The sequence below is a fragment of the Salvelinus alpinus genome, chromosome 28 (assembly GCF_045679555.1).
Source record: "Salvelinus alpinus chromosome 28, SLU_Salpinus.1, whole genome shotgun sequence".
NCBI classification, from domain to species: domain Eukaryota; kingdom Metazoa; phylum Chordata; class Actinopteri; order Salmoniformes; family Salmonidae; genus Salvelinus; species Salvelinus alpinus.
The window spans coordinates 8,541,434-8,551,098 of record NC_092113.1 but is presented as its reverse complement, the minus strand read 5'-3'; the positions used below and the strand labels follow the sequence as shown (position 1 = coordinate 8,551,098).

At 45.2% G+C, this 9,665-nt stretch overlaps 1 protein-coding gene across 2 annotated transcripts; it reads right to left on the bottom strand.

Annotated features, from left to right (window-relative positions):
• Window positions 1-229: 229 nt before the first annotated feature.
• aaas (achalasia, adrenocortical insufficiency, alacrimia) lies at window positions 230-7,707 on the bottom strand. Of its 2 annotated transcripts, none has more exons than XM_071371464.1 (17): window positions 7,546-7,707; window positions 7,234-7,345; window positions 6,574-6,701; window positions 6,424-6,479; window positions 4,719-4,810; window positions 4,534-4,580; window positions 4,245-4,343; window positions 2,395-2,538; window positions 2,153-2,273; window positions 1,883-2,007; window positions 1,714-1,774; window positions 1,544-1,634; window positions 1,332-1,425; window positions 1,171-1,238; window positions 1,000-1,078; window positions 820-904; window positions 230-502 (listed from the first exon to the last, which is right to left on the bottom strand). In XM_071371464.1, the coding sequence occupies exons 2-17, from the start codon at window positions 7,330-7,332 to the stop codon at window positions 347-349; spliced, it is 1,545 nt and encodes a 514-aa protein (XP_071227565.1). In that variant the 5' UTR covers window positions 7,333-7,345; window positions 7,546-7,707; the 3' UTR covers window positions 230-346. The 2 variants fall into 2 exon arrangements, with proteins under 2 accessions (XP_071227565.1, XP_071227563.1); XM_071371462.1 differs by having other exon boundaries at window positions 4,227-4,343; window positions 7,546-7,682.
• Between the last annotated feature and the right edge of the window lie 1,958 nt (window positions 7,708-9,665).

Genomic DNA, 9,665 nt, shown 5'->3' with positions numbered 1-9,665 from the left:
GATTTTCATTAGACTTACTTAAAGAATCTTCAGTTGGGAAACCCTGCCTTAGAGCATGGATAGTCTTTAAGTAAGACTAATGAAAATCTCCATTAAAAGACACTCTCCAAACTTCCAATCACCTTATTTATCTCTTTTGAAAGAACGGGCCGGCGCTGCCTAGACCTCAACCCCATTCCACCAACCCCCTTGCCATGTCTTGGACTAGGAATTCAAGAAGACACAATCCTTCACAATTTGCGTAACACTTCGTGCACATTTATTTACAAAGTGTTCAACAATAAAAAAGTATAAATTGTACTGAAATATGGTTTCTGTGTTAGTTTGAGTGTGTGTATGTGTCTGGTCAGGAGATGAGTTCTGTGTAGAGAGTCTGGTTGTTGTAGTCGGCTGGTCTGCCCTGGGACAGGGGGACAGATGGGCTGCCTCCCAGGCCAGGCTGGGGATTCCCAGCACTCATAAAGCAGAAGGGCACGTGGGTAATCTTCCCATTGGACCAACACTGTGGAGAGAGAGAATTCACTACAGTCACTAGGATGGGTTAAGTTCCCCCCACTACACCTGTTGCTCTAGTCACTGATGCACAACAACAGCCATGTAAAAGGGAATTTGTGTGTGGACCCTGTACCATTTTTATGTTGCCCATGTTTCCCATACGAATGGAATAAAGGCAGAAAGAACTTGAGGTTTGAAAACCGCTCTAAATTTCAAGTTTATCAGTGAACTCAAGCTTTATTAAGACCAGTTTAAGCAGCACTGTGAGACAGCGTCTAAATGACTGGAGGCCCGCGAATGTAAAGAGTATGAAGAGAGACTAACCACAGTGAGCTGGGCTCCATGCTGGTAGTTGGGGTTAAACTGCATCAGTCTGGGCTCAGTCCCGGCCTCCCCCTGGACAAAACCACTGACACACACACACAGACAGTTATTACCTGAGATACAATCAACTGATTACCACTGAGATACCTTCCTGGCAATGTAATATACTAGAGCACCTACCATGGCAGAAGCTTAAACGCGGGGCTGATTTGAGTCTTGAACACTGCGATCATGGCAGGGCGGCCTGCTTCAGCATCTCCTGACGGAGCCGACGAGAGGGAGGAAGTGAGAAGACGTCAAAACACACAATCTCTCAACTCCGGAGAAAGAGGAAGAGAGAACAAGCCTGACCTTTGACGAGCACGGCTAGACGCTCGCCTCTCGGATCCCACGCCATCGACTGGATCTCTCCTCCGACCCTGACACACACAGACAAAACGCAACAATCCAATCTGTGAGGATAATCAACAACTAGTGAAGTAAATGACTAGTTGACCCGGGCCTTTCCTTACGTGATATCTCCGTCAGGTGTATTTAAGGTGGTCTCGGACAGGTCGGCCACCACTGTTGCTGCCTTTGGCCCACCTGACATCATTAAGGGCACCCCTAGTGGACAAAGAGGAAAACTCACATCAGAACAAACAATGCACACACAGCACAGTGTAAACAACTATAAAAAGGTTGATGTGCCTCATATTGAACATGGAATTGTGTGTGTGTGTACCTGGGTTGTCAGTGAAGGTCAGGGCATAGATGACAGTCTCTCCTTGCACACTGAAGAGCAGCCGACTCCCATCAGGACTCCAACAGCCAGACTAGACAGTTACAGAGACAGTTAGCCACACACACACAACACACACACACACACACACAGAGAGAGACCAGGTGTCTCACCTGACAGCGTCCCTTCAGACTGGGCCACCGCTCGCAAGTCCACATCCTGGTTTCCCAAACCCTGCAGCAACACAAACACATAAATAACACACGCATACAGTAATACAGAAACATCAAGCCGACCAACACTACACGAAGCACGAAGCTCTCCTGCACTACCGTCTCTGACCTGAAGAGGGAGGAGGGCGTAGCTGCCAGCACGCGACTGCCATCGGGAGACCAGGACAGGTAGGTGACTCCTCCCCCTCCCACACGGTGGAGAGGCACACAGCTCTCAACAGCTACGTCCCACACCTGACAGAGAGAGAGGAGGAGACGGCGAGAAAGAGAGAGACAGACAGGAGTCACAAAGCCCTTACGACATCACAGTAAAATACTTTCACAGTCGAGTAGCAGTAGAGGCTGTGTGTGTGTGTGTGTGGACTGAGACGGTTCCTACCAGCATGGCAGTGTCCCTGGGAGAGGCCGACACCAGGAGAGGTCCGTTAGGTGACCATGCGACGGACGTGACGGGGGAATGGCCTGGGTGGGACAGGACCTGGGCACAGCCAGAGGAGGGCCTGTGGGAGGGAGGGAGACCAAAAAAAAGATTTGAGAGAGAAATAGGGAGGGCAGAGGAAAAAGAACATTCAAGACATAGAAATGATTCTATAATGTACACAAGGGTGTGTGTGTGTGTACCTGGTAGAGAGTGAGGTGGGGTCCACGTGCCAGACAAGCAGGCAGTTGTGACAGGCGACGGCCAGGGCAGAGGCACACAGAGGCTTCCACTGCAGAGCCGCCACACTGCGCTGCAGACGGTGCTTCAGGGTGGGAGTAGTAGCACTGAGGAGAGTGTGTGTGTGTGTGAGAGACAGAGAGACGAAGAGACAGGGAGACCAAGGCAGAGAGACAGAGAAGAGAGACAATTTCACTCACAAACCGTACGTAAACACTGTAGGAACGGTGCCATAGTTTAAACACTCCACTAGGCTGGTCTGACAATATGATTGAGGACATACAGTGCATTCGGAAAGTATGACCCCTTGACTTTTTCCACATTGTTACGTTACAGCCTTATTCTAAAATGGATCCAATTGTTTTTTTGTCCTCAATCTACACACAGTACCCCATAACGACAATGTAAAAACAGGACCGTAGGCAGCGATTACAGCCTTGAGTCTTCTTGGGTATGACGCTACAAGCTTTGCACACCTGTATTTGGGGAGTTTCTCCCATTCTTCTCTGCAGATCCTCTCAAGCTCTGTCAGGTTGGATGTGGAGCATCGCTGCACAGCTATTTACAGGTCTCTCCAGAGATGTTTGATCGGGTTCAAGTCCGGGCTCTGGCTGGGCCACTCAAGGACATTCAGAGACTTGTCCCAGAAGCCTCTCCTGCGTTGTCTTGGCTGTGTGCTTAGGGTTGTTGTCTTGTTGGAAGGTGAACCTTGGCCCCAGTCTGAGGTCCTGAGCGCTCTGGAGCAGGTTTTCATCAAGGATCTCTCTACTTTTCTCTGTTCATCTTTCCCTCAATCCTAACTAGTCTCCCAGTCCCTGCCACTGGAAAAAATCCCGACAGCGTGATCCTGCCACCACCATGCTTCACCGTAGGGATGGTGCCAGGTTTCCTCCAGACGTGATGCTTGGCGTTCAGTCCATAGAGTTCCATCTTGGTTTCATCAGACCAGAAATCTTGTTTCTCATGGTCGGAGAGTCTTTAGTTGCCTTTTGGCAAAGTCAAAGAGGGATGTCATGTGTCTTTTACTGAGTAGTGGCTTCCGTCTGGCCACTCCACCATAAAGACCTGATTGGTGGAGTGCTGCAGAGATGGTTGTCCTTCTGGAAGGTTCTCCCATCTCCACAGAGGAACTCTGGACCTCCTGGCCAAGGACCTTCTTCCAAATTGCTCAGTTTGTCTGGGGGGGCAGCTCTAGGAAGAGTCTTGGTGGTTCCAAACTTCTTACATTTAAGAATGATGGAGGCCACAGTGTTCTTGGAGACATTCAATGCTGCAGACATGTTTTGGTAAACTTCCCCAGATCTGTACCTCGATACAATTCTTTCTCAGAGCTCTACGGACAATTAATTCGATCTCAAGGCTTGGTTTTTGCTCTGACATGCATTGTCAACTGTGGGACCTTATATAGACAGGTGTGTGCCTTTCCAAATCATGTCCAATCAATTGAATTCACCACAGGTGGACTCCAATCAAGCTGTAGAAACATCTCAAGGCTGATCAATGGAAACAGGATGTACCCGAGCTCAATTTCGAGTCTCATAGCAAAGGGTCTGAATACTTACGTAAATAAGGTATTTCAGTTTTTTTTATACAGTTGCAAACATTTTCACCTTGTCATTATTGGGTATTGTACGTAGATTGATGAGGAAAATGTTTTACCTAATCAAATTTTAGAATAAGGCTGTAACGTTACAAAATGTGGAGAAAGTCAAGGGGTCTGAATACACTGTAAGTGTCACCCGAAGCCAGCCCATAGAGTTTGATAGTCAATGACAGAGAGAGAGAGAGAGAGCACCATTGCGACAGACTTAACCTCTTGGGGTTGTAGATCTTGATGGAATCGTCTGAAAGGGCCACAGCACACTTCTGTGTGTGTGGGTGCCAGGCAAAGCTCCGCACTGCACAGTCCGACCTGAGACACAGGGAGCAAGAACAGGAGGACAGTTACAGATACATAGCCTCCTTCAGAGAGTATGCATTTGTGAGCATACATCCCTAAAGTAAACAAATACCTCATATTTGACAAGGACATACATAACATAAGAGGGGGTATATTTAAGGATCCGATTGGGGATTCATCAACTAAAAAAAGGTGGTCTTACCAGTCCAGCACTTGGGAAAACTCGACGGTCATTTCCTCGCTGCTCAACTGAAGACAAAGGGCAGATAACGACAGTCAATTAGAGAAGCCTGCAGAATCCAACACAACCCGGGCAAGTTGTGTATCGTTTGATTAGAACTGCCCGAGAATTAGCCGTGTGAAAACGGACAGACTGGGCCAACTTACTGTGAGGTGAGGAAACAGAGAGCTGTGGAAGGAGGAGACCCAGCGTAGCAAGGCCAGGACGCAGCTCGAGCTCACCCCTAGCCACTTGGGCACTGGGAACACACACGCAATTAGGAGACGGACTGAAACGCACAAATATCCTAGAACATTGGTTTACATGTCGAGGTTAGGTAACCTTGTTGAACGTGATGGTATGAAAATGTTTTTAGAACATAACATTACACGTTTTTCGAGAGACGTTTTATTTTTATGTAACCTTTATTTAACTAGGCAAATCAGTTAAGAACAAATTCTTATTTACAGTAACGGCCTACCCCGGGCCTAACCCCGGACGCACTGGGCCAATTGTGCGCCGCCCTATGGGACACCCAATCACGGCCGGATGTGACGCAGCCTGGATTCGAACCAGGGACTGCAGTGACGCCTCTTGCACTGAGATGCAGTGCCTTAGACCGCTGCGCCACTCAGGAGCAACCATAATCAAACAAGTGAATAAACGAAAAGCTAAAACAACCAATTTGAGATCGAAAAACAACAAAATACTCACAACCACGTTAACAAGCCTGTATAGTCCGGTCAAAAATGTATTTGCATATGTATGAGTACATTCAACTTGGCTACATTACATGGGCAGAGGCATCAGATCTACTGTTACCCGACATTAGTAAACTAGCTAAATACATGATGTCCACAATAACATTCAAAGCAGGTAGCTAGCATCGAATAAGCGCCTATTGTCCATTCAAAAACCCACGTACACATGTTTTTGTGTTCATTCAGAGGGTAAGGTCTAGCTGTGTTAAACATTACAGTAGTTTTGACATGGGTAACGTATCGTACTGCATTAGCCAAAGCTAGCCAACAGGCTAACTGCATGGTAATACCCACAATAACTAAAACGGTATTGAATATGGTTTGCAGTGAGGGACTTCAGATGTGCCAAACCTAGGAGAGGCTAGTTAGATACATGGGCTAGAAAATCGAGTATTCCGTCAACGCAAGCAAGTTAGGTGTCTGTCTGTTCTGAAAGAGTTAGCTACAGACATGCAGGGTTGTTAACAGTGTCCACTCCTATTAAATCAATGGCAGCTAGTTGTGAGACTTAACAAATGATGCTGCCAATGTCCATAGTAAAATAACTGTAGCAAGACGTTCTGCTAACGTCACTAGACAGCAAAACATCCATCAATGATAGCTGAGCTTGCTGTGGTTTGGACAAGCTGGCTAGCTTTGATAACCCACCTTGCAGGGTATATATTGTTGTCAATTTATCATTCATGCCATGTTACCTGACTAGTTTCCAACGGAATAGCCTTCTAAAATGGCACTTATTTTCCTATGTTTTTTATTGTCAAAATTAAAACATTCTCAATGAGGCTACTAACATGCGATGTAATCTAGGCTGCTTGTCAGACCAACCATTCAAGTGATGTCATTGATGATGCGTTATCAAGATGGCGGCATTGCAGTAGTCAGCTGAGACAACGATTAAATGTTTCAACATGAATTTGTTCTTCAGCAGTTTTAGGTGTAGGAATATGCAATCTTTATCACATTTGGTTATCAAAATGACCTTGACTTCGAAAAATGTTTCAGATCACCTTTAAAAAGACGCAAACTCTTGCATGACGGTTTCTTATCTAAAGCGCATGCTGCATGTAATACTTTCGTGACAGTGAAAGAATGACAATAACATGGCACTCACCCTCTGCACTGGAGTTGGCGATCTCATTTAGGAGTCCAGACAGGCCTGCATCACGCCTAGCAGACAGACACAGAGGTGGGGATTAGTGAACAGGGCTTCGGAATTGTGTGTGTGTGTGTGTGTGTGTGAGAGAGAGAGAGAGAGACACACCAAGCCCCTGCACTCCTTGTGTACAGCGTCTCACAGTGGTCCCTAAAAGCTGACTTGCTGCTGCTCTCTGGCCGGCTGTGAGGCTTCAGTGACTCTCGCGGGAAGTACAGATTCAGAGCAGGTGAATCCTACAGCAAATGGAAACACATACAACATTATACACACTGTAACTCTTGCTCTCCACACACACCTTTGCCTAATATTAGGTGATAACATTAAACATCCAAGTAATTCAGTGACAGACAGTTTGTGGCAACTCGGTAAGTTACACTGTAGCGTGCGGTGACTAGTAGGTTAACAGGAGTGGGTATAATTTGTGGAACGTTCCAACAGGAATCTGTTCCAAAAACGTAAAGTACAAGGTTGCCAACAAACAACGCATACAAAGTAGCATGGTCAACTCACCACGTAGCTTATTCTTAATGTTTGTCCATAGGCTACCAGAGTGAGGAAAGACATTTTTCGGTGAAAAACGTTATTAAATAGCCCACTCTCTACCCGGTATCTTATTCTGCCGCTATACAACTTTGTATGCATTGTTTGTTGGCAACCTTGTTATTTGCATAGTTTTTGGAACAGATTCCTGTTGGAACGTTCCACAAATTATACCCACCCGGTTAACAGTAGTAGGGATTGACAATGATACGGTAGCCCACCCACCCCAAACCAGACGGATGGATCTGTGTTGGACTCGTTGTATTGAGAAGTTTCTCCATCGCCGGACAGCGGTGGGGGGAACAGAGCCAAAGAACACATCATAACCACATTCCTCCTGAAAAAGACACATCACATTTAGCAAGCTCTACATTCAGCCATCACATGCAGCTGCTAGCGAAGTTAGCTAGATTGCTAGCTAGTCATAAACGTTAGCTAGTAAGCTTAGTTTGATTGGCAATTTAGCCATGCTAGCAAGCTAGACCGAGAATTAATAAATACAACTACTCAGTTGCCCATGTAGCTGTTGTTAACTACCTTCCTTTTCCTGTAAAATGTAGCTAGGTTTGCTTCAAAACGCAGATCGGTGTCCGTCAGAAAAGTTTAATAAACTACGGAGGCCTGTAAAAGGCATACAATACGGAGAATTTCCACAACGCGGACGTACTTTGCCCAATGGTGCATGCGCTGCTGTCATCTACCGGAAAAAGAGCAGCATTACATCCTACTTCTGTTCACACCAGATGTTGGGGAGTAGAGCTGGAGCGGAGCGATCCCAATTTGACTGGAGCGAGATTCTCAAAGGCTGGAGCGTCGGCCTTTTCGCCCGCTCCAGTAGCGCCTACCTCACGACTTTAGGCATGCCCGGCCCAGCATGTATGTGTAGTCTACTTCTTTGCTGCTATAGCCCCTTGCTTTAGCTACTGACCTGGAGTTAGCTAAATATTTTCATAAAGAAACTGATTAAACACACAGGTGCAAAGTCAAGGTGACTTACAGAGATGTAGACCAAGAGCAAGAGAGCGTTGTGGACAATGTAGTGTCCACAACTAAATAATCATAATGGAAACTGAAAGGACACGTATCCTGAGGCATGGTGGTGTACTACATTCACATGCTAAAAGAAAGGAATGAGGTGGATAGATAACTAAGTATGTAATTAAGCAAAGTATTTCTACAAAAAAAAACAGATCTCTTAAACGTTTCGTTCATGTTTGTTCTATTATCTATCTATACAATAGGCCATAGTTGATTTTGGCCCAATAGGCCTGGTATATGACCATGTTCAAGAAGCGTTCAGTTTTGATTGGGTTATTTTGCCTAAAAACCTTTAGGCCTACCTATATAAATAAATAGAAATCTCAGGGTCTCTGCCCAGCCTGTCAAGAATGGCGAAAATGATGTTTAGCATCCCCAGTGGCTCTGCAAGTGTGGAAAGGATATTCTCCGCTGCTGGCCCGCTCTCCAGGCACCATCGCATGAGCCTGAAGCCACAGACTGGCCAAACTCATGTTTCTAAAAATGTATTCAAAAAATAAATTCAAAGGCCATAATGTCATTTTTCGTTTAATTTGTATTTAATTCTAAGTAAGTCACAGCCTATATACGAAATGTATAGACTATAATGATTTAATACAACAAAATGTTGAATGCTTTATGTCCCTACCAGCCTATTGTGTCACACTCGCAAATGCTTCACAATGTATTTCTTTGTAGGCTATAGCGTTGAAATAATTGAAATAATATAGCCTAAATAATTAATTTCCATTCCTTCTTAGGCTCCCTGTCTGGCTCCTGACCTGTTTGGAGTGATTATATGTTGTTTAATATGACATGTACACTTCTTACATTCACCTTTTCATGTTTATTCAAACACTTTTCATTCAAATCATATGATTTGGTTTCAATACTTCAAAACCAATTGGTAGGTCCAGGTAGTCACAAAAATAGATGGGTGTTGGTTAAATTGTGATTTTAATGAATGGAGAAAATATCGAGCGGCAGTTTTTTTTTCTGTGAGCACAGAGCGGTTTTTAGCAGAGACGTTGAAAAGGACCTGGAGCACCTGAGCAGTGCAGTATTTCCAGCCGCTCAACTCCGCTCACATACTCTGGTTCACACTGATGCTGTTTGTTACATGGCCTGGATGAACCAAACAAATTGTAAAAACGAATTGTAGACATTGAATGTTGCCCTGTCATTCAGGGCAGGTTTTGAGCCCCACATTTTGTTTGCCTGTTCTGGCTTGCCTGTTCTGCATGTTATTTTGGCATTAATACATATCACATATCAGTTTGCAAACAATTTAAAATATATATTTCACTGAGTTAATAAAGCTGCATACAAACATGTTCTCTTTTTTGTTTTCTTGAGTAAGGCAGCGCCAAAATGCAGGTGTTTCAGCCTAGCTCAGTGTTTTCTGTTGTGGTGGAACAAGCCAGCAGGAAATGCAGAGAGTTGCACTGCGATTGTCTCAGTGGTCTGTCACTCATGGGGACACTACGTCACCGCCAAGTATAAGGGTAGACAACGAAAATTCTAGCCCCTTGGGTGCTGCCACAGAGTTACATTAGAAGTGCCCATCCAAGAAGGCTCAAGGTCACTGGCCACAGATAAAATGACATCAAATCACGTTTTATCTACAGTAGCTTTGATTG